General features: G+C 44.3%; 1 protein-coding gene across 4 annotated transcripts in view; it reads right to left on the bottom strand.

Moving 5' to 3' along the window:
- Myo5b (myosin VB) overlaps window positions 1-25176 on the bottom strand; it is a 327773-nt gene that overhangs the window by 119748 nt on the left and 182849 nt on the right. For all 4 annotated transcript variants that reach the window (XM_074069843.1, XM_074069844.1, XM_074069845.1 and 1 more), the window contains exons 9-12: window positions 19997-20106; window positions 14325-14590; window positions 3046-3127; window positions 1808-1948 (exon numbers count right to left, since the gene is read on the bottom strand). In XM_074069843.1, coding sequence (XP_073925944.1) covers window positions 1808-1948; window positions 3046-3127; window positions 14325-14590; window positions 19997-20106 — 599 coding nt within the window. The remainder of the gene's footprint in view (window positions 1-1807; window positions 1949-3045; window positions 3128-14324; window positions 14591-19996; window positions 20107-25176) is intronic.

The following is a 25176-nucleotide window of genomic DNA, read 5'->3' as shown; positions in this document are numbered from 1 at the left end:
ACTTCTGACTGCAACATGCTCTCATACCACTCTCAAACCACCACCTTCCAGCCCAGCATGGCTCTAGGGCTTCCCTCAGGGGCTTGTGTCCCAGCAGTGTACATCAGTCTAAGGTCTCTGTCCATCTGACCCCTACACCTGTGCTCTGGTTTGACATTTCCCATGAGATGTTCCCTTGGGTAGTGGCACCTCTCAAAAACTCAAATGACAAGGCAAAAGAAACCTACAGTAGCTCTAATTTGTTGGCTAAGCACAGAATAAATCACTGCAAAGCCATCAGGCAGCTGGTGAAGTCACACTATAGCTCATCCTAAAGCACTGAGGTGTTTTTGTAGGTAAATGGGAAAAGAGAGGCCATGCCCCAGGAGCTCTGATTTAAGATCAGTTAACTCTTCATCATGGAACCAAGTAGACCTATGTAGGAAAGCTGCCTACACCATACACCCTCAGAGCTATGCATGACCTTCACCTTCAGCACTGGGAAAGAGTAAAGAGCTGGAGTCTGCCTTGAGCAAGGGCAGGAGAGCTACACCAGCCCACAACCCCAAGACCTGAGCTGCCCTCTTGTTGGGGGTATGGAGCTGGAGGAGACAGTTACTGATTGGAATCTCCAAAGAGACTGGGGAAAGGAGCATGGTCCTGGATGAGTTTAGGAACGGGGCTATTGGCAGTGAACACTGACCTAGGAAAGTGAGTAGGGACATAGGAGGGTCTGTGCTGTGACTTAGGCTACTTGGCCAGTACCACTCCATCTAAACACAATTGTTTTACCCTCACTGTAACAGCTAAGGTTGGGCAAGCCTATATAAGCACCTGACAGACTGAGAAATTATCCCTGCTGGGACACTGACTTTGAAGATAAAGCCCACATCTCAAAAGATGCTGAAAAACGCTAGAAGGTAAGATGTGCCAGCTGTAGGGTTTGCTGTGTTTTCACTGCCTTGCGTTTTGTTAACCTTTTCATTTCAAGGCAGGGAAATGAGGACGACCCTTCTGGAAGGACAGCTCCTCCTCCTTAACCATTAAGCCACACTCAACCCATTACCAGCAAGACGTAGGAAAGCAGAGAAAAAAACAAGTTCTTCCCATTCAATACCAAGAACCCCATGGCTTCTATACCTGATTAGTTTCCATCACCAAAGGCAGGAATCTGTATACATTTATCCCCTTCTCAATCAGGAACCAAATCAGAAGAGACCTTAAAGATCATCAAGTCCAACCTCTTTGAATTCAAAGAGCAGGAAACCAGAGGTCAAGGAAGTCAGGTGATTGATAAAAGCCAGATCTCCTTGCTCTACACTCCAAAAGCATGTAAGTATTTTTCCTGCTGGTGGTTCGCCACTCTGTCACACCCCATGGAATCCATAACATCCAGATGGGGAAAAATCTATGGATCCCATCTACCATCATGCCACGCAGCTCCATCATTCATGAGTCAAGATGACTGTGGGCTCCTGAGCCCTCACTCTCTGGGGACACCTGTCTAGATGTTGGGTTCTTTTCTTGGCACCTAGGACTTCCAAGGGAACAAACCCATCCTACCACCATATCATGCCGATCCCTACCTATTCTCTGCCATAAGAGGTGCATGTGTACCAGCAAAGCAACATGTGCTGGTCACACTCAGAATATTACCTTCTGATGTGTGGAATGGATACCACTGCTTCTTCTAAAACATAGGGCCAGATAATCACAGGTTAAATTCCAGCTATGAGACTTCACATGTTCCACTGCACCACACAGGTGTCCTCTGCCACACACCACGCCTAGGACTGAACCAGTTCAATGATGGCACCAGCAGTTTTACCTTACATTCTTCATCCAGCAGATCCAGGATACCCAGCTTAGCTTCTATGAGGTCAATGCAAGGTTGGTTATCATAAAAGTCAATCAGGGTCCAAGGGATCTGCTCCTTCATGTACTCTTCTTGCTCCAGTTTGAACACATGCTATGACAAGAAGTAAAATGTTAAGGGAGTGAACTGAAGCTACTTTGGCATCTCCCCTGCGCTTCAGTGAGTTCTGAATCCTGGAGGATGACAGACAACTGCCAGAAAAGGTTTGGGCACTAAGTCATAGCCCTGACTGCAAAACAGGAAAGCTTAGTGAGGGGATTTCCTGTCCCTACGTGACCCTGCTCTAGGACTATTATCATTATTATTTTGGCAGTACTGGGGATTGAACTCAGTCTTTGAGTCAAGCCCCAGTCCCCCTTCCACCCCACCCCTTTTTTGCTTTTAGTTTCTTTTTCAGATACAGTCTCATACTTTTGCCCAGGCTGACCTCGGACCATGATCCTCCTATCTCTGCCTCCCAGGTAGCTGGAATTATAGATGTGCACCACCATATCTGCTGCATCCTAGGGCATTTTAATTATCATTTTTGTTGCTGTACCCCAACCAATCACAAGAAGCCTCATACTGGCCTGCAGTTGCTTAAATACCCTAGGATCCCAGGCTAAGGGGTCAAAGCCAAGGGGAGGTTTCTTTTTTTTTTTTTTTGTCTTTTTTTTTTTCATTTTTCTTTTATTATTCATATGTGCATATAAGGCTTGGTTCATTTCTCCCCCCTGCCCCCACCCCCTCCCTTACCACCCACTCCGCCCCCTCCCTCTCCCCACCCCTCAATACCCAGCAGAAACTATTTTGCCCTTATTTCTAATTTTGTTGTAGAGAGAGTATAAGCAATAATAGGAAGGAACAAGGGTTTTTGCTGGTTGAGATAAGGATAGCTATACAGGGCATTGACTCACATTGATTTCCTGTGCGTGGGTGTTACCTTCTAGGTTAATTCTTTTTGATCTAACCTTTTCTCTAGTACCTGTTAAAGGGGAGGTTTCTTAACTCTTACAACATAGCTGCCCAAGTCTCCCCTGCCATGGACAGCCAATTCCAAAAGCTGGGGGCACCACCAGGAAACCAAGGGGGATGTCAGGACAAAGCTGGGGTCCACTGACCCCAGATAGAAGAAAAGTGGCCTAGGCACCATTCCAGAAAGAGAACAAGACCTCGCCTTTCCCTACCCTCTGATGGTAAACCCAGCCTACCGAATTGAACTGTTGCTGGAGCTTTTCATTGGCATAGTTGATACAAAACTGCTCGAAACTGTTTACCTCAAAGGTCTCAAACCTGAGGAAGAGAAAGAAGAAGAAAAAGGTAAGACACCTGCTATGTGGAAGGAATCACCAGGATTTCAACAAGGCTACCTGCCCCCTCCATTTAGGTCAGCTCTTCCCTTAAGACCAGCACTTGCTCCCATGTTCTGTTCCTGTCATCAGAGAACACTGTGGCAGATGTCCACACTGCAGAGTCCCCTCAGTAAATTAGGAAAAGAAGAACAAATGCCATGTTCACAGCTAGAAAAGGTACTGACAGTGAGCAAATTTAGGGAACCCAGACATAATAAAAACAAATGGGAAGATCATCTAGGACTCTCTCACTCCTGTCAACCACTAGGTCTACTTGCATGATTTCACACTTTTTGAGGAAAAAAGTCAGAATTATATTTAAAGATTTACCTGTTCTTATTACTTAGCTTTCCCTTGCAAACACTTCTCCACACTATCCTCCAAAGACATCAGTTTTAACATCTGCCTCGTCACTGAGTAGATCAGGGCTGTGATCAGAGACCGGGGTGCTGCTGAGGTACCCGGTGGGGGAGGGGCAGTGCTGAAATTCTGCTGCCCCTTCAAGCCTAGGATATCTTATCCCAATTCACACAAAGGCCCTTCAGGAGCAGGCAGTGCCCCCCCCCCATATTCTTCAGTCACTCCAGAACACCCACGATATGATACACAGATGTATCATTTAATCCCCATCAAAGGACATTGTTTTTCCCAGTGTTTGCTGCTATGAATGTTGTGCCAACTGTATGCATGTCTTCAAGTTCATGATTCTTTTCTAAGGACATTATCTTAGGAGAGCTACTACATCTAAGAGTACTACTATTTAAAAGGCGAAAGTAAATTCTAGAAAGGTAGAATTTAGGCTATTATGCCCCCTCCTCCCTACGTACCAAAGCATCATTCTACCATGGATCGACAGTGTTTTTATCATCTTAAGAGCTTTCACATAAAAATACAATGTTTCATATATCTCAATGCGTTTGAACAAAATCACCTAAGTTGTAACACAGCCAGAGATGCTGATACAGAACATTTTTGCTCACACAGGTTTTCATTACCTGGAAAATGTCCCTTGTGTTCTATTCAGGTGAGTCCACCCTCCTCACTACCTCACTGGGACTAATGATATCACAGCTCTTCAGTCACCAGTGCACACTGAGGTTTTAAAAATCTTAGGTTACCCAGTATATAAAAATGTCCCTGAAGTTTGATTTCTTTGGTCATTAGTAGAGTTCAACATTTCTCGGTATATCTGAGCTAGTCATCCATATGTTGTGAACTATCTGTGACCCTTGGTAAATTGTGTTGAGTTTAGCACTAGAAAATGGACTTATTTGAGCTCTTCATACTTTAGAATATCGACATGTTTCAAACTCAGTGCAGTGTTTGCAAGGTAGCTGAGGACTGGAAGGGGGAAGTGGATCCCACAGAGTGGAGGGCAGGTGGGGTAAGACTTGGCACAGCATGGGAGGAGTGTCAGTACAGCAACACTACAGGGTTTGGATTTTTCCAGAAGCAGCAGGGAGAATCTGGAGGACTTCACACTAAAAAACGACACTTGGATGTACACCTCAGAGACTGGTGGAAGGAAAACTGTTTGGGAGAAGGTGTGCAAGACTGGAGGCAGGATGTTGAGTGAGACAGTTACTCTTGGAGTAGAAAGCCAAGCAAGATCCAAAGAGGGCCTGACCTAAGCTGATGGTGGCCATCCAAAGCAAGGCTCTTAGACATTACAGATAGTGGCTAATGAGAAGACCCCCGGGACGTGCAGCCAAGACTCATTTATGAGACGGGACAGACGTGTTATTGCTCACCAAGCTGGCAACTCTACACACACTGGCAGCTTTAGTCTTGATGGGGCTCACCTTGTGCACTGAACAGAGGAATCAGGCCAAGGGATGAGAAGGGACAGAAATCAACAAGGAAGGGGCACCTTTTCCTCCTTCACTCTGCAGTGGCCTTGAGAGTCTACAGAGTGCTGAGGCCCAAGGACTTCATGAGTTCTCCTTTAATGCCCATGGGAACCAAAAGTGAGGGTCTGTTATTAATCCTATTTGCAGTTGAGGAAACTGAGACATAGGAAAATTAACCTGTTCCAAGTCACAGGGTAAGCAGAAGAATATTTGAACCCAGAGAGTCTGACTTCTGAGACCAGAGGCTTAATATAGACAGGGGCAAAAGTTTCATTTCAAATGAAGAGATGAAGTACACGGGCTATTGACAAGGACAGATTCTAGGAGGAGAGGCATCTGAGACATGGGGAGGGAGAGAGGCGGTGGTGGTGCCAATGGGAGCATGGGGCTTTATCCAGCCTCATTTGCATGTCTCCACTGTTCCTGTTCCTCAATATGAACAACTGAGTTTTCTGTCTTACATAAGGTGTCATATAAACCCTTCCAAACAGTGTCCTCCTAAGTACCACTCTCACGCAGAAATGTTACTGCTGCCCCTTGTGAGCACTAGGGATGGTGGTGGTGAGTAGATAGTGCCTTGTGTGGAGGGGCCACCAAAAACTGATACATCAGACACCCAGCAAGGCTAGCTCAGTGCCTACAAAGAATCATGCTTCCTTTTATACCCACCTCCCCACCTAGGTAGAAGACAAAGAAAAGTGGGAAATCATCTTGAGATCACAGGAGTTCAACCAAGCAGACCCACAAGGAAAAAATAATTATAAGTGAATAAAATAAGATCAAAGATCCAAGTCCATGTAAGGAAGAAAAAAGCCATCCCTGGGTAACCCAGACCAGGCAGCAGGTGCGCGATGCTGCTCATTACCTAGAGGGTGGCCCTCCCAGTCCGGATGGCAGTCCTACAGACTGGATTATGTCACTTAGAACCTTGTTCTATCCCCTCCCCCACCCAGAGAGAGGTTGCTGATGACAGCCAAGCCCAGAGGAAATTTAATTAACATAACCTAAAAGGAAGGTAACAGCCACCCCAGCACTTGGCCAGATAATAATGACTGGGTGTGCTGGCAGCGCTCACTCACACTGAGCAGAGATTCGGTGTTTAAATATCTCCCACTTGTCATTTTTTAAAGGCTTACATTGGTAGCACTCCACAAAGAACATTCTCATTAATTTGAGATGGCTGAAATTAGCTCAGAAGTTCCCCGTTTCTAAGATATTATCTGATAACAATTCTTCTGCCATCCAGCATAATTAGTGCAAAGCTAGAGGCCTAGAGATGAATGAGGGGCTCGGCTAGCTTGGAAAATGACTAAGATAACTGACCTCAGACAGTCAGAGAGCTAGAACAGCTTCTTACTTTACAATGACATTATATTTGTAGTAATTTTTCCCATCAACAGAGATGACTTTTTAAAATAAACACAATGTGTCAATTTATAGTCCATAGCATTAAAATGTCACAAGGAAATTTATATACCGCAGGGAACTGGATTTCTCTTGTAAAAATCAATGTTGAGAATATTTAGGACAGAATTCTTAAGTGGGAGGAAGGTCAAAACCTAGAATGAGGTGTGGCTCAAGCAGTAGAGCACCTGCTTTATAAGTGTCAAGTCCTGAGTTCAAACCCCATCTCCACAAAACTAACAAATTAAAAAAAACCCATGAGGCTGAGTTGTGGTATCTGCATTTTTGGTGGCACAATGGTCACCCTGCTCAATTTCCTTCTATCCTCAAGACTTATGAAAATGTCTATCATTTCCTTCCCATTCTACCTCAATTTTGGGAGGTAGTAAGAACCACAAAAGCCTCTAAACATAAGGCAGCAAGTGTTGTGGTAAAGCAAAAACAATAAAAAGATGTCGGTCAATCACTCTGAGTTACTTATTCACCTCTATGAACCAATTCTTGCTTCAAGACCTGGAGAGCTAGCGGAGAGGCCCATGCTGCTTGAAGGCTGAGCGACCTCCCCTGCAGCGTGGGTCAAAGAACAAGCATCTCCTGGTTCAGCCTCCTCTTTCTGATTTATGAAGATCACTGTCTGGCCACTCTACCATCTTTGGTAGAATGTAAAGACATGGGATATAGGTTTTCTACAGAGATGGACTTCCAGGGAAGGAGTCAGGAAAAGTATTGTGGTGAAATTTGTTCTAGATGAATCTTTAAAAACATGGCCACCACACACTAGAGAAGTGATTCAAACATCCTTCCAAGGTCTCTTTCCATCCTGAATTTCATGAACTCTCATGAAGGCATCCTGGGGTCTGCTAGAGAGGTCAACTGCAGGTTGCTGGCTATACCTTCAAATAGCTAGATTTGAATTCTGCTCTTGTGCATTTCTCTGTGCCCAGAGAGCCCCATACCAAGTCTTGTCCTTGAGAGAACACAGTCCAAGGCACTGCTCACATGCAAAATCAAGGACAGTCATTCTTCTGAGAATCTTGGTCCATTCAACTGGTCATGTGCCCTGATTTCTGGTTCCTCTTCATTCCTGGAACGCTGATGGGGACAGAAAGTGCCCACTGTATGGTAACCCTCTCCCAACCCATCAACTAAATGTCCCAAAAAGTGTGAGAGCTGCAAAGAACAAGTTACAGTTCCTGTCCAAAACAGCTACTCTGATGATGACCAGAAGCTGGCACACAAGAACGTCTCAGCACAGTACAAATATTATGTCCTCTACTTTTTTATAAATGAAAATGAGGATGTGTGTGTGGGGGGGTGGGTAATATGGACACAGAGAAATTGGGTTTTCATGTGAGCCTCAGAAACATATGGGAGGACCACACTCCAAAGAGCTGGCTGCTTCAGAGAAACTCTAGAAGGCAGAACTTGGCTTTGGAGCACTCTGAGTTGTAAGGCTGGGAGAGTACAGGGTAAACTCAATAGCTTCACACGATACTTGAGGTCTGAGAACACTGAGGCCAGCCATGCATGTAGAAGACATATCCAGGAATCTTCTAGGCAATCCAGGACAGGGCCACTGTCCACAGGACAGAGGGCAAATGCAATCACTGCATTTCCTTCTCCTCCATTCTCCATGACATCTTTTCATACTGGTCAGAAAGGAGCTGGGTAGTCCTCTCTGAATACCCACACTGGGGTTGTGAAATTATCTCAGTTTATTTTGGAGAGTGAGAGCCACAAAACAAAGAATTTCTTCCCTCAATATAATGAAGGCAGACAGAAGGCCTACAAAGTTTACTTAACATATATAAACCAATGGAATGGAAAAGTATTTGCAAATCATATTTCTAATAAGGGGTTAATATCTGGGATATGCAGAAAACCCCTAAATTTGATTTTAAAATGGGGGGGGACCTTGAATATACATTTCTCTAAGATACATAAATGGTTAAGAGGCACCTAAAAAGATAGCCAACATTATTACTCATTAGAGAAATGTAAATCAAAGCCATAATCAACTATTGCCTCACACTCAGGTTGGCTACTATCAGAAAATAGCTGGGCGCCAGTAGCTCACGCCTGTAATCGTAGCTACTCACGAGGCAGAGATCAGGAGGATCACAGTTTGAAGCCAGCCCAGGCAAATAGTTTGTGAGACCCTATCTCGAAAATACCCATCACAAAAAGGGCTGGTAGAGTGGCTCAGAGTGAAGGCCCTGAGTTTAAATCCTAGCACCACAAACAAGACAAACTAGTATTGGCAAAGATGTGGAGAAACTGAAATCTTGTGCACAGTTTGTGGGAATGTAAAATGGTGCAATCTCTATAGAAAATCTGGATGTTTCAAAAAAAATTTAGAAGTTCCATGTAACTCAGATATATATCCAAAAGAACTAAAAGCAGAACCTTGAAGAGATTTTTGCATATTCACATTTGTTTCAGCATTAGTCACAACAGTCTAGAGGCTCGAGTATCCCAAATAAATGTCCATCAGTGGATGAATAGATAAAAAATGTAAATGCAAACAGTAGGATATCATTCAGCCTTTAAGGAGGAGGAAATCCTGTTATGTGCATACTGTATCATGGACAAACTTTGAGGACATGCTAAATGAAATAAACCAGTCATAAAATGATAGATACTACATAATTCCACTTATATGCAGTATCTAAGGTAACCTAACTCACAAAAGCAAAGAGTGATGGTTACCAGGGGATTGAAGAAGGGAGGGATTGGAGAATTGTTGCTTAGTAAATATAGAGTTTCAGAGAACGTACTTACCAGTACTGAACTGTACAATTAAAAGTGTATAGACCTTATGGTTTTTTTACATTTACAAATTTTAAGTCTTTTGAGCAAAACATCATTTAAGAGCACTGAGTAGAGCTGGATGCTGATTTAGCATTAGGAAACACACAGGACAGAGAAGGATATAAAATCCCAGCAAATCTCATTTTCTGCTTCCTAGAGCCTAAACTTCCCTACTTCCTGTCCCAACATATCCCCCACTGTTCTTTAGTGCAACACATCAATCTACTGCACCCTGCATGGCTCCATGGCTCCCAAGCAACCGTCCTCAGCAAGAAAGGGGCTGGCCATAGTCAAAGCCCCCTACTACCAAGGCACTTTGAAGGCTGAGGTCAAAGACAAATAAAAAACCTGTATTATGCCCAAATTGAGGCCATTTATTTCTTGTTGTCTCAAGGAAGGAAGAGGAATAAAGAATCAAGCTTGCAACTAATCAAGCCTGTAGAGGCAAACACTGGCTAATACAACACAAAAAGAAAACTCCAGCGAAAAGCTGCCAGGCTCTCCTCTATTAATGTCCATCCCTGCCCAGTAAGAAATACCCTGCAGGCAGGTTCACAGATCCTTAGTTAAGGAGAACAGCTTGGCTTGGCTAAATTGCTTTGGGTATTGCTTGCTTTGCACATTTCTGGAGCTGGGACAGGGGAGCAAAATAAAGGGAAGCCATCCTTACATCAAGGCACTGGGGTGTCTGGAACTGTTCAGGAGGCCTGTGGGAGGGGCCTGTGAGCAGGGGGGTACCACAGTCCTGCTGAAGGCAGCCATGGCCCATGCTAACTTGTTTAGGAGTTCACAATGTTCCACTCTACAAGCTACCTCCCAGTCAGAACATCATGGTGAACAGAATATGTGTAGGACGCTAGCTCGTGAACTGCTTGCTTACTCATGTATACGTGTAAGTGTTTCTTTGCTGTGGAAGTTGATTTTGTAGTAACATTTTAAACGTTTGTAGAAAAATGTGGGATGGTGTATCCACAATACAGAGCTCTTTTTGTGCCACCTCTAGAATATCTTCACTAGTGGGTCAATAGCACCCTGGACAGGCTCGGTAGGTCATCTAGAGACAGTTATTTCTGTGGAAGAAATCAGTGCCCACCCTTGAAGCACTAGCTTTGTAATTTCTAATCTGAGAAGGAGACAACTCCTTATTCCTTCCCTCTTAACCAATGGGGTTAACTGTACTCAAAAGCATATCCCTTGGGAGGCTGAGAATAGGGGGATTGTAGTTTGAGGCCAGTCCAGGCAAATAGTCTGCAAGATCCCATCTCCAAAAACTGGACAGGAGGTGTGGCTCAAGTGGTGGTGTGGCTCAAGTGGTAGAGTGCCAGCTTTGCAAGCTTGAAGCCCTGACTTCAAATCCCTGTCCCACCAAAAACAAAAACAAAAACAATCCACATCCCACAATACTTCATCTTCTCTCTGGCTTCCATTCTTGCCACTGTCAATGAGGAGAAAGAAAATCAAATACATTATGTCAGCCCAAGAGCATTCTCTATGGATAGTCCCAAGACATCTCCACACACAACTGAGAAGGAATAAATGAGACAATGGAGCAGGTGGTCTTCTGTGGTTTGTAGTCAGGGATATGGACAGAACTCCCCCCTACCCCCAAAAAATAAAAAAAATAATGCTTGATTCTCCTGATGTTAGAGAGAATCACATCCCACAGGTGCAAATGAATCCTAACAACTGGAGGCAGTCTGAAACAGGAGGGAGGCAGAGAGGGCAAGAGGTAGGCTTCAAGTGTGCTGCTCACTGCCAGGTACTTGGGGATGCCCATACTAAAAAGCAAGATTCAATGGGTTTCCAGAAGATGTATGAAATCTACAAGAGGCAAGGCAGATAAGACACCATAGGGGGAAAAGGGAGGTAACACTGACTACTTCACATACTCTATCCCAAGTTTCTATCAAAGTTCTTTGCTTTCACCCAGATTAAGAAATGATGGGCCAGGTTCTGGTGGCTCACACCTGTAATCCTAGCTACTCAACAGTGGAGATAAGGAGGATCGAGGTTCGAGGCCAACTCCAGGGGAAAAAATTCACAAGACCCCATCTCAATCAATAGCTAGGTGTGATGGCATATGCCTGTCACCCCAGCTATGCAGGGGACTGAGCTCGGGAGGATTGAAGTTCGAGAGCAGCCTGGGCGAAAAGTTCTCAAGATCCCATCTCAACAGAAAAGGCTGAGTATGGTGGTGCACACCTGCCATTCTAGCTACCGTGGGAAGCATAAATAGGAGGATCATATTCTAGGCCAGCCTTGGCAAAAAGAAAGACCCTATATCAAAACTAGCCAGAGCAAAAAGAGCCAGAGGCATGGCTCAAGTGGTAGAGCACCTGCTTAGCAAATGCAAAGCTTTGAGTTCAAACACCAGTACCACCAGCACCCCCCCAAAAAAAAAAGCTAAAGAAATGAATGTCACTGACCTGATTAGACCAGAAACAGTAACTCTAGACTCAAGCCACTTGATTCCCTGTGGTCAGTTGGTTTCAATCTCCTAAGAGTTCATCACCTGTGCCCTGTCCAGTAAAGAAAGCCTGGAGTCGTCCATGCGTGTGTTAACTTCCTGGCGGGCTCATCTGCTAAGGAACCTGTGCTCTTAGGGAAAATTAGTAAGTGCATTCTCAGTGCCCAGGGGCCCAGGTGGACAGGTGGTTGGCTTGTTAACTGACCCGAGCTCATATCTAACTTGCTCTCTTTACTTGGAGAACCACCATGGGTATCACTGCTCTCCATGAGGAGAGGAAATCATTTCATGACACCGTTTAAAAGATGTAAATTAGCTTCTGGAGAGAACAAGTGTTTTAAAGGAGAAAACATCACTGGATGCTTGGAAGGAAACAACTTTAAGTGTAGGACACTCTCCAAATGCTCATCAGTGGGACCTGCCTCTCTGGGAAGCAGTCAGAGGCTCTAAAAGGAGCCCATAGCTGCTCCAAGATAAAGGAGACACGAAGGTCAGGAGCTGGCACTAAAATCAGGAGACTAGCTCCTCTAGATTACCACCTCATCTTGATGACTCTACCTGTCTAACCGCAGGCCAGCCTTCCCTGCAATTACATCTCTCCATCTCTCCTTTGGACAGTCCCAGGACCATAGAGAAAATAGGTTCAGTTGTAAAAATTAAATGGCAAATAGAAGCATAAAATCCCAGCTTGCACAAGCCCAGCTGACAGGCGCAGACTCAGCAAGCCAGGAGCCCAGCACCCAGAGGCCTCGCCTGGCTGGGCAGAACTGAGGCATGGTATTTTTTTTATCGGTAGCAAAGAAGTCATAGTATTTTTATGTGCTATTAACAAAAACAAGTCTATATGCTAGTCTTTGTGAACCAAAACTCCAGTGGAATCAAGATTCTTGCACAGAATGGCTGAGGAAATAGGGTCAGGTGCTGCAGCCTGGGTTTCTCCAGGTCTTCTTTTGGAAGGTTACACTGAAGTTCAGTATTTTGGGAAATCTAATGACCTAAAAATATCTGAAGTAGAGGGAATAACACAGAATCAAGTATTGATAACCAGGTAGTAAGTTCCCAGGGAGCACCAAGCAGGGGTTCCACTGACCAGAAGGGGAAGGAAGAGAGGCCTGCCTGGTCACTCAGCTCAAACCCTGAAGAGCCCCATAACTTTTTGCCTCCCTTTTCAAGATTTTCCACTGTTTTCTCCTTCGCAGTCCTCAGCTGGAAGGTTTCCTTTACACCTTGCTTTTCCTCCCATCCCCAAAGGTGCTTCCCGCACTTCCCACATTCTACCATCCCCCTTTTAGGGATCCAGTTTGAATCTCACCCCCACCTAAAGTTTTTCATGATTATGCCAACAAGTGTGCCCACTCTGGCCTCCAAACTTGGCATGCAGCATCTGAGCTTGCAGATTGGCCCTTCTCCCAAATCTTCTGATGCCTCTTGCATTACTTAACTTGAACACACGACTTAACTCTTCAACATGTTCCTGAGGCCTTTGTGACACCAGAAATCAAGTTTCATTCTTCCCCTCCATAGCATGTGACATGGTTTAATGTGAACCCTAATGATGAGCAACAGAGTCAGAGATGTGATCAGGAGAGCCTACCCTCTGCATGGGGAAGTGGCTGCTTCCAGAGTGGGTTCTCCTTTACTCCCTGTCACATGGAAGGTTCCAGCTGAGTTCTGGCCCACTCAGCAGTGCTGCGCTAAAGCATTACTGTTCTTACCAAGCTGCACTTGCATGGGTCTGGATTTCTATTTTAAGACAGAGCCATAACTTCTAGGATTTAAAGTTCAGGAGGATTTAATCTATTATTAGCTTAAAGAGGCCAGGGCATTGGTAAGAAAAGAAGAACAAGAGGGTTGCAATTTTACTCATATAACATCAAACAATTCTAGATTGATCTGGAAAGAACCTTAGAGAGACTGTGGCCCAAAACTTCATATGAACCTAAAGAAACTAAAGACCAGAGAGAGGCTGTGATCAGTAGAGTCACTCAGATACTTGGTGGCAGCACTGATACAGAAAATCAGTCTCCTGACATCTAGGCACTACACTTTCTTCCATGCCATGCTGTCTCTCCCTGCAAAAAAAAAAAAAAAAACCACAATAAAACAGTCCTTTCAGTTTGCCTCGGATTATGAAAGGAAGAGAAAACTCATGAATGATCAGATGATGCAAATCTGTACAGCACTGGGAAAAACTGCTGATGACATAGTCAATGAGGCCTAATAGTGGGGTGAAATAAAACAAAACCTGATACTAGCTTCCAGGATGATGTTGGGCAAGTCATTTCCCCTCTCTGGCACTAAGTTTCCCAAGAGTAAAAATGGAGGCCTGCAAGGTTTCTCAATGGTGTTTTGACAGGGTTCATTTTCTCTTTGAGACGGTACACTTTGTTGTAGGACACTTAGCATCCTTGGCCTCAGGCCAGTAGTGACCTCAGTCACTGTTACAACTAAAAATGCCCTTGTACGTTTTAAACTCTCCTGGTTAGGAGCTACTAGGAAGCTCTCAGGGCTGTTGCTGGTTCATAAATGCCAGCAGGAGGACCCAGATGGCTAGCAGGTGGAGTGAAAGTTGGGGGTGGGATGGGGAGAATAGCTGATAGGCCTACCCGTAGATGTCCAGGACCCCAATGAAGGAGTGCTGCTTGAGGGAGGTGTGCAGGGCCTTGTTGATGTGCTCCACAATCCAGCCAAACAGTTGGGCATAGATGTGCTTGGCCAGGGCATTGCGTGCATTGACCACCTGCTGCAGGGTCATGGTCTTGACATAGGTCTCTGAGGTGGTGACCAGCTTGCGATGGCACAGCCAGTGCTCCATCTGACTGTGCTCCACCCCTAGCAGGCGGCAGAAGTTGGTCAGGTGTTCATCCTGGGGCTGGGGGGAAAGGAAGACAGGATCAGGAGGGGTGTGGAAAATAAGCCCCTACCCAGATTCTCCCCTCTACCCAGAGGAAAAACAAGCCAAACCCAAGGGCTCCCAGCACTGTGGTACTCCTCTCCCCAGCAGTGTCAGTGTCTCTCTCACACACGCACACTAAACATAGAATCCAAATAGTGGTTTTCAAACCAACCATCACACTTGCTAATGACCAAATTATCAGGGTTTTAGAAAACAGAACACTCTCTCCACTGTTCCCGTTGTCCTCCTGCACTGCCAGGCCACTGTTGAGTAGCAGGGGTGGATGGGAGGAGGGAAGAGGGGAGCTGAGCGAAGGAAGCAGAATGAAAACTGACAGCTGAGGAATGGAGAACCCATCCAGAGCCAGGAGCCAGAAGGTGCACACTAAAAGACGATTTGCATGTGCAGAGGGCCACACGCAGCACTCACACACAGCCCAGCAAGCAGCTCTCATCGTCCTGCTCAGAATCCCTCACATACAAGGCCCAGCTCTGCCTAGCCAGATGCCTGAAATGACTTCAGGCTCCTAAGCCTGGAGGGGACTTTTGAAGGCATGTGGTTACCTGTCCCTGTTCCCCACGATTCAGATCCCCTTCTTAGGGTAATATGGATAAGGTCAGTGACTGTTTTTAGGTGAGCAGGAAATAGACAATCATCCTGGAATTTTACAACATTGTCCTCCAAATCATGTGTGACACCAATGGGTGTGTTCAGATGTGCTGGGTCCCTCCTCCCAGCACTGAGTGTACCATCCTACACTTCCAGGCAGGCTGTTTTAACCTTAGCCTCAGAGATACACATAACTGAGCTTTGTTCACATTCTTAAAGCACTTACTGCTTGGGGAAAAAAGTCAATCAACGTAGAAAGCTAGGATACATGGCAAAAATATGGACCAGATTTTGACCTGAGATTACTTGAAACACTTTTACTGATAACATCCCATATATTTGGAACTGGAAAGAAACAGATTCCTCCAGTTTAAAATCTCCCTTCCATACAGATGAAAAGCTGAACCTCAGAGGTACAATGGCTTACCCAGGTTCTCCGGGCCCAGAGTTCCACCTACTCAGTGCACATATTAACTTCCCAGCTACCTCTAAGAGCTGTATTTGAGTGTTGACCCTCCTTTACCCAAATACCACCTAGCCTTTGAGACACTGGAAAACCAAAGTTCCCCCAGGGATTTGTCCTACTTCACAAAAACCTATGTCTCTTAGAAAATCCCTGCTGCCCACAGAACACCCCACAGAAAATCCTGTTGTCTGTTACACCCTCATCTCAGTGCATGTGGGAAGAGTAACCCAGCCTTGGGCCTTTGCGAGAGCTTATTAACTCTGAGGCTGTAAAGAAATCCTTTAGAACATCACAGGCCATCTCCTAATGGCCCTAAATGGCTTGTGGGACTCATTTTCTGATGAGGCCACCTGCAGGATTTAAATAAATTGTTCAGTGAACATTAGCACAGATAACTGTATCACTTCCCACATCACTCTATATCCTTAGGCCATTTTTTCCTGCAGATATCTAAAACCCATCTATTCTAAATATAAAACAGAATGTTAGAGCACAGAGACCCTCTCCAAATCAGTACAGATGTGGAACAGTGGTCCCAGAGAACATCACTGGCTTTACCTACACCAGGTTAAATACAGCTGAACTGGGCTGTTCATATGCACTGAGCACTGAGACAGACCTTGAGTGAGTATTTCAAGGTCTTGTCCAACCAAGGAAGGCTTATGTTTCCGGATTGGGCTCCCAGGAAAACATCTTTGGAGCTGCCATTCTGATGCACCCCTTCGTTACTCCAGTGAGTCTCCCTGACAGCCTAGCTGGATGTAGAGAGGTCTCTTTTCCCCACACACCCAGCAGTGAGGGGTGCCGGCCACCTTTCCTGGCCAAGAGCTTTTCACTCTGCAGCCACTACAGTTCTTCACCCTCCAACATAATGTTGCCATACAAGGGAGAGCTGCCTGCCAGGCAGTCTCCAGGCTCTCAACAAGTTCAGAGGTGTCAAGTGTCCAATTTACTCATTTGACCTATTTCCAAGAAATTCTTAATTGCTAAGCACAATATTGCAGATGGATTCCCTGATACTCCATTTGCCTGTCAGCAGCAAACACAATGACCAGGTCTTCTCCCAGGCACCCCTCTCCTGGATGCCTCTCACCTGAGAGTGGTGGAGAAAGAACAAGGGAATTTTCTAATAACCATGCAGGGACAAGTTTCCAGCCACCACAGTGTGCTTTCTCTGCTCTACCATCTTCAGACTATTGATTAAAGTCACTAACAGAAACTGATTTAACATCATGCAGTTACATTGAAGCATAATTAAATGATGCTAAATCCATTAAAAAATAGCCAGTATTATAGGTAGCTGATTACTTTTATGGGACCATAGTGCCAAATTCAAGGAACAAATTGCCTTGCCATCAGGGTTACCTTGGAGATAAAACAGCATCCAAATACTTTAATTACAAATAAAAGCTATGAGCAGAAGGCACACTGCTTATGGGTAGACAGCCTTCCCAACACAAGGCATACTTTATGGATCCAAGGAATACACTAAGATGTGTCTGAGAGTGGATACCAGCGGCAGCCGCTTCTAATGATGGATTTCTCAAGCTCATACTCATATCCATACCATGTTCGGCACCAGTGGGGGCACTGGCAAAAGTGCAGGATAGTCCAGCTTGAAGGGCCAAGAGTCTGAAGACATGAGATTGGCAGCAGTGCAGGGGAAAGAATATGGGCTGGACCCTATCCTGGCTGAGCTCTTACTTATTTTGACCATTGAGAAAGAGGTTCTTCTCTCTGCCCTTAGAGTTTCCTCCTCTGCACAATGAGATGGAAGTTCTTAAGGCCGACTGTGGCTCGAGCAGGAAAAATGGTCAAGACCTCAATCCCAAGAGCTCTGAGCCCTTTCTCTACAGGGCTGTGTTTATTCTTCCACTCATACTGTGCAGGAAAACAGACACAGGGAGGAACTCAGGGAAAGTCACACATCTGGGAAGTGGCAGAAGCAGGATTTGAATGCTGGAAGCCCTGACTCAGTCATCACTTTCCTAGTTCTCTCCACAGCCAAGACCATGGACCTAGGTTTACAAGCTTCCTGTGATTCCACCTGTGAGAGAAAGGGCTGCACCATGTGGGCTCCAAACTTCTGCATTCCAGGCTCCTCCCCCCTTTATCACCTGTGTCCTCTTTTCCAAGGATTTCCTGATGGTCCCACTTTTGTACAAACACCATACAAACATGAGTCCCAATATGTATCAGGCAAAACAGCTACAACAAATGTGGTCCTAGAATTTAGTAGAGGAAACAGGCACTGATCAAATCACTAAGAAATACTTTCCTCCTCATCAAATGTCCTCAGAGGCCAAGTGTGGAGGGTCAGCTGCAAGATCAGAGACACCACGCTTAAAGGCCCAAGGTTGGCTTCCCCGAAGAGGCGCTGTCCCCACACCACACCCAGATGCAGGTGTCCAGGACTTCACTGCCTCACCAAGAATCTCACTAAGATCTCTATTGTCCATGCTGACTCTCATCTCCACCATCGCTGAGACTTAGAGAGCCTCGCTCCAGCTGTCCATTCTATGGAGTGCCTACTGAGTCCCGGACACCGTGCGGGTGATAAAATGATAAGCAATAGGCCCTGGCCTCATAGTTTGAAAGTGGAGGGTGAGAGAGAAAGAGAGAGAGGTAAAGCAAATCACATGAGGAATGCAAGTAACTATGCTAAGTGCCAGGGAGGGGAGGGGAGGAACAGGGTGCTATAAGAATCCACAACAGGGGTTTAGGGCATAGCTCTGAGGTAGAGTCAATGCTTAGCATACCAGGTTTGCCCCCCAGCAACTCCCACACCAAAAGAAGAGACTCCATGACAGGGGGATGGGACTGAGAAGGGCACTGGGGAGGAAAAGGTGCTGAATGGGCCACAGGCGAGGGCAGCATTTGCAATCTGTCTTGTATCTCATCAGCCTATGCCAGGAGTTGGTGGATGTGAGCACTCTTAATCCCCAACACTGGACAGAATATGGCTGGCCTAAGGGTCCCTGCGGCATTTACTGGGGTGAGTGTGCAGGGGAGGCACAGATCCTCTATGCCTTTGTCACTAGGGAAAAGACCCCATAGGCAACACTTCACTGGCTCTACCCAGACTGGGCAAGGGTTTGGCCTGCACTGGAGGCTCATCCACCACCTGGCCAAGCCATAAGTCCTTGGCACATCCCAGATGCTCTCCACCAGCCCCACTGCACTGTGACCCTGCCCACCTCCATCATGGGCGCACACACATGCATATGAACATCAGATGTCAGAAACATCTCAGCTCCATCATCCCCTCCTTTCCCCCTGGGCCCAGGTAGGAGCATCAAAGCTCTCACAGGCTGCCTAGTTGGTGGCGAGGATGGCTGCAGGCCTGGGCTTATCAAACCCAAGACTATTCTTCATTGAGGGAAAATATGTGGGGTGAAGGGGAGACAGGTGATGAGTTCTGCCTGATCCCAGCTCAACTTCAGGTCTTCTCTCTAAAGGCAGGAACAGTTTAAACTTCTAACTCCTAACCCTACACAATCAGCAGGCAGTTAATAAATGTTCACTCCGTGGAAAAAGCCTCAGCTTGTGAATAACACGGACACATGCCATGTTCATTATCTTTTGTGTTCTCATGCCCTTAGGAAATAAGAATCACACTTTGCACCTCCACAGGATCTAGTCACTACTGGGCACAGAAGAGGACCATACAGGTTCAGGTTTATCTATTCAAGGTCAGAATGCCAGTTTTAGCCTAGACCAACAACACTAAATTCCACAGCACAGCATCTGCTGCCTGTCCCACTGTACTGGGACATACTCCAGCATTTGACCATCCATGTAGACACCTCTTGTCTACCACATATCAAGTGTGACATTAGGCACCAGGAAAAGAACCTTCATTATGAACCTTCATGGAGTATTTTACAGCTTGTAGAACTTTCATGGAGACGTCTTACTTAATATTCTATCTCCTACTAGCACCAATTAGACCATAAGCTCCTTTGAGGCAGTCACCAAGATTGGTGTCTAATACTCCATCTCCTTGCTGTGAAGACCTCAGTCTGGAGCCTACAAAGTATTCAATGGATTGATGGCATGTTGAAGAATTCCATGAACCTCAGCCATCAAGAAGAATTTATTGAATAGCCCTTGCCCTCAGTGAGGGAAATTTGATGGCAGCTGATTTGAAATGGATTGGTTCTTTTAAATCAGCAGGTGAACAGAAGCCATTACTGTTAAGAATAAATAACTGAAGGTGCCCTCTAAGTGCAGGATCAGATTTAAGTTGTATCAGGCTGTAGGAATAAACTGTGTACATCTTATCTCTGATGCTGGGCGTGACTTACTGATATGCTGCAGGAATCCCCATCACGCTCGGCTTGAATCTCCACACTTCCAAGGTGCAAGATGGAAGCAATTATCTTAAAAATGCTTATCTGGTGGGACTCTCGCACTCCTAGAAGGGGAAAAAAAAATAAATGAATGACACTCAATATCTGTGCTATGATATAAAGGACATTTTACCCTTTTTTAAAGGACTCAAAGTTTGATTTTCCTTCCTGGGCCAGTGACTCTTAAAATGATCCAAGCTGCTCACCAAGTAATTACCACTCACAGTAACAGCTCAGAGGGCAAAGGGGCTCCTGGATAAAAAAGGAAATATCCTCACTCTGATTGTCCTGATCATGCCAGATGGGGCACACACCATTTTAACTTCTCCAAGAGCACAGGAGAGGAAGCAACCACAGTGATTCATTTTGGACTTCATTTCAACCAAACACTTTATGGATGTTTTTATGAGTTTAATAAGAATGGTCATTTATCTGTAGTCATTTTTCTCCCAATATAATTATCTTGCAAACATCTGTGACACACATCTATAATGCCAACTGGGAAAGAGGAGAGAATCCCCCAAGGACTGCTGTTCTAGGGGCTGGCTGGCCAGCTGGCTCATGACCAGTCCCAGCTGGGAGTGGTCGTTTGTCTGGCTACCTATGTCCACATAGGGACAGACGCCCCTTGCCCACAACCACTGTGGCAGCAAACAACCACTGTCCAGTTTGCTATTTCCCTACGTGAATTGTAAGAGGCAGCAACAATCTCTGAAAGTTTAGATTTAGCTTGAAGGCATTCTCACTTCTTTTTAAATTAGAAAGTATTTTAGAGTTGTAACAAAAGCTACAGAACAATATGATGGACACTAGTAAACCTATCACTCAATTTAAGAAATGATACAGCTGGGTGTCAGTGACTCACCGCTGTAATCCTAGCTACTTGGAGGATTGTGGTTCAAGGTCAGCTGAGGCAAATAGTGTGCAAGATCCCATTTCCGAAATAATCAGAGCAAAATGAACTACAGGTATGTCTCAAGCACTAGAGTGCCTGCTTTTCAAGCACAAATCCCTGAGTTCAAATGCCAGTCCCACAAAAAAAAAAAAAAAAAAAAAAAGAAAATGATACAGAGTGTTCACCCCATTCCCTCCCCAGCTATACCAACTTTAAGGCAATGCTTTATTCAAGCTAAAAAAAAAAAAAAAAGTAAGTGGGAAGCACAGACATTCAATGCCACAATTACAATTTTCCCAGATAGACAAGTTGAGAAGAGGAAAAAGGCCAGTGGGAAGGGGACAAAGAAGGTAAGGGGCAGGTGCTAAATATGATTAAAGTACTTTGCATACATATAAGAAGATGGGATGAAACCCATTATTAGAAAATTTTTTTAAATTTCCCAAATCAAAGAAAGACATTGTGGTAGAGAATCTTCCAAAATGGCAGCCACCAAATTCCTTTTTCTCTCTCCCAATACATGGATGTCACCCCTCTCATCAAGAGGAAAATGGAAAATAAAAGGGATTCAGTAGGGAAAGAAGTCAAATTATCCCTAATTACAAATGATATGATCTTTTAGGTGAAACACCCTAAAAACTCTACCAAAAAAAACTTAGAACTAACTCATAAGCATGTTTAGAAAAGTAGTAGGATGCAAAATCAACACACAAAATCAGTAGCATTTCTATACACACACAAGGAACAATCTGAGAAAGAAATCATGAAAACAATGTTATTCACAATAGAATCAAAAAATTAAAATACCTAAGAATAATGAAGTGAAAGACCTATCCAATAAGAACCATAAATCGCTGAAGAAAGAAATCAATGACGACACTAGAAGATGGAAGGACATCCATGCTCATGGATTGGCAGAACCAATATTGTGAAAATGGCTATACTACCAAAAGAAATCTGTATGTTCAATGCAATCTTCATCAAAATTCCAATAACATTCTTCAGAGATAGAAAAATCAGTTCTGAAGTTGATATGGAAGCACAAAAGACCTTGAATAGCCAAAGCAATCCTGAGCAAAAATAGCAATGCTGGAGGCATCACAAAACCTGACTTCAAGCTATACTACAGAGCCATAGCAATAAAAACAGCATGGTACTGGCACAAAAACAGATATGAAGACCAGTGGAACAGAATAGAGGACCCAGACACAAACACATACAGCTACAGCCATTTGATTTTTGACAATGAGCCCACTGGAGGAAAGACAGCCTCTTTAACAAATGGTGCTGGAAAAACTGGATATTCACCTGTCCAAGATTGAAACTAGATCTCAGTCTCTTACCTTGTACTATTATCAATTCAAAGTAGATCAAAGATTTCACTGTAAGATCTGAAACTGTAAAACTACTGCAGGAAAGAGTAGGGAAAACACTGGATCATACAGGCATTTAACATAAACAACAAAGGCTCGCAGGGAAGGATATGGAGGAACCCTTAGCTACTGCAGTGGGAATGTAAAATAGCACAACCTCTTTAGAAAGCTCTATGGAGTTCCTCAAAAAATTAAAACTAGACCACTCCTGGGCATATACCCGAAGGAATGTAAGCCAGGATATGGTAAGAGTCACTTGGACACCCGTGTTTACTGCAAAACTATTCACAATAGCCAAGCTTTGGAAACAGCTCAGATCCCCTATGAATGATCAATGGATTAAGAAAATGGGGTATAGGCACACAATGGAATATTATTTAGCCATAAAGAAGAATGTAATTATGCTGTTTGTAGATAAATGGATGGAATTGGAGATGTTAAGTGAAGTAAGCCAGACCAGGAAGGACAAGTTGCATGTTTTCCCTCATATGGTGAAGTTAAACCTGTAAGATAAATGTATACATAAATACACATATCTGATCATATATATATGTGCACGTATGCATATATACATATACGGGGGGGCATGATTGTATTAGTGGATCTGTTTGAGAGGGCTACAGGGAGGCAGAATAGAAAAGAATGATAAAGAGTGTGTAATATTGAACATTGCTAACACAATGCACTGGCAGCTGTTGAGTAATAGGGGAGCAGAGCGACAGGGAAATATGGGATTAATGTGATGAGTGTGATACGTACATGTGAAATACCAAGGTGAAGCCCCCTTGATCAATACACACTTTTAAAACTGAAGGACAGGAAGGTGAAACAGCTTCTGTTGGGGGCTGGTACCCCTGGGAAGGGGGAGGCTGAACAGAACGTGAAGGAGGGTGAATATGGCTGATGTGATTTGTATTTGTGCATGAAAACAGAACAATGAAACTTGCTGAAACTTCTAAGAAGGGGGGAGGGGAATGAGGGAGAAAGATGGAGGGGATGAATCTAATGAAGATATATTGTAAACAATATGTAAATGTCACAATGTATCCCTGTACAACTATTATATGCTAATCAATTTTAAAAAGCATTAAAAGAGGGGAAAAAAAAACAGGATGGAAGAAATTGTGAAAATAGTTTTTAAATTTACTTAAAAGTTTAGCATATTAATTCATAAATTTCCCTAGAGAATCCACAAAGGAGACAACCGAAGCATGAACTAGACAAAATGAATACTGACAAGTCCCTTCAGATTTTGGGATCCTCTGAAAAAGCAGTACCTAACTATGGGAGCAAAAAACAAAAAATGATAAAATCTAAGTTGGAATGGGAGGCTCAGCAACCTATGGCCCACAGTCTAGATTTGTAAATAAAGTTTTACTAGAACACGGTCATGCCCATTGTCTTGGGGCTATTTCCTGGCTACTGCAACAGAGATGAGTAGGTGCAACAGAAAGCCTAAAACCTTCATGCTCACGAAGTCTAAAATATTTACTATCTCATGTTTTAAGGAAAAGTTTACTCATATATGGTCATATATATAAATATATGTAGTGACAAAACAAAATTGTATTAGTGAGTCTGTCTGAGGGAGCTATGAGAGGTAGGAGAGATAAAGAAAATGTTAGAGAATGAAAAATATTGAAACAACCTATGTATACGTGAATGTAATGTACTGTACTCTCAGCTGTTGAATATTAGGGGAGCACAGTGCTAGCGAATGAGAGCGTAACCAAGGAAAGGGGAGTAATTTGACAAAGGCGTATACGCAGACCAAGAAGAACCAATATACTAAGAACCAAGGAGAAACTCCTTGAGACTATCAATATACATTAAAAAGAAATGAAGGGCAGGAGGGAAAAATAAATCTTTTCCGGGGGTGGGTGCCAATGGGAAGAGGGTGGGCACAAGGAAAGGGGGAATGAGGGTGTACATGGTAGATGTGTTTTGCTTCCATCCATGAAAATAGAAGAATGAAATCTGCTGAAATTGTCCTAAGAAGGAGGAAAGGAGGAAGAGGGAGAACAATGGAGACGGTAAATCCAACTGACATATATTTTAAACCCATATGCAAATATTACAGTGTATCCCTCCTGTGGAACTAGTATATGCTAATAAAATCATAAAAAAGAAAAAGTTTACCAGGCCCTGGAATTAGAAACAAAAAATCTCAGCCATGTTTATTAAAGAGTAGCGAGGAAAGTCTTGTTACAATAACTGTACAATGTGATCCGCTTTGAGAACCAAAGTCCCACCTCAGAGCCTGGAAGGGAGCCACCTTCTCACACCAGCTCGTGTCCACTGCTTCCACCAGTCCTACAGGGACAGTGGCTAGTGTCCTTCTGCCTGGAAGGCTGGGTAGAATGCATCACCATCAAGTGTTTTTCAAACCCCCCAACTCTGGAGAGCAAGACAGGTGTGTGGCACTGGAGAAGCCAGGGGGCATCATCAATTTATTCTCAGTTTCACGTCCTTGCCTCCTGGTGCTGGCCCTGTAAATACTCTGTGCTCCTTCTTGCCCTACTGTCAGAAGCGGTTCCTTTGCACTAACCTCCTCCTCTGCCCTTTTCATAGCTAACCCTCCACTGTGCTGTAGTTAGTGATTATTTATGTTAATTTTCTGTTGGAAAAACCAGTATGTTTCCTGTCTGCCTGATGGTTCATGGGTACAAAATACAAATCCTGTCGATGTACCAGTTACCCAGAGAATTGATTCATACTGGGACTGTCTGCATACAGGAGCCTGGTTTCCTCCCAACAGAGATGTCCTATTTGAACACAATAAAACTTCCCCGGTTCCCAGGACAGAAGTTAACTGCTGTCCCAAGTTATCACATGGCTCAGAAGCTAAATGCTCTGTCAGAGAGGGA

The sequence above is a fragment of the Castor canadensis genome, chromosome 4, assembly GCF_047511655.1.
Source record: "Castor canadensis chromosome 4, mCasCan1.hap1v2, whole genome shotgun sequence".
In the NCBI taxonomy this organism is placed as follows: domain Eukaryota; kingdom Metazoa; phylum Chordata; class Mammalia; order Rodentia; family Castoridae; genus Castor; species Castor canadensis.
This window is presented reverse-complemented; position numbering and strand designations above follow the sequence as displayed.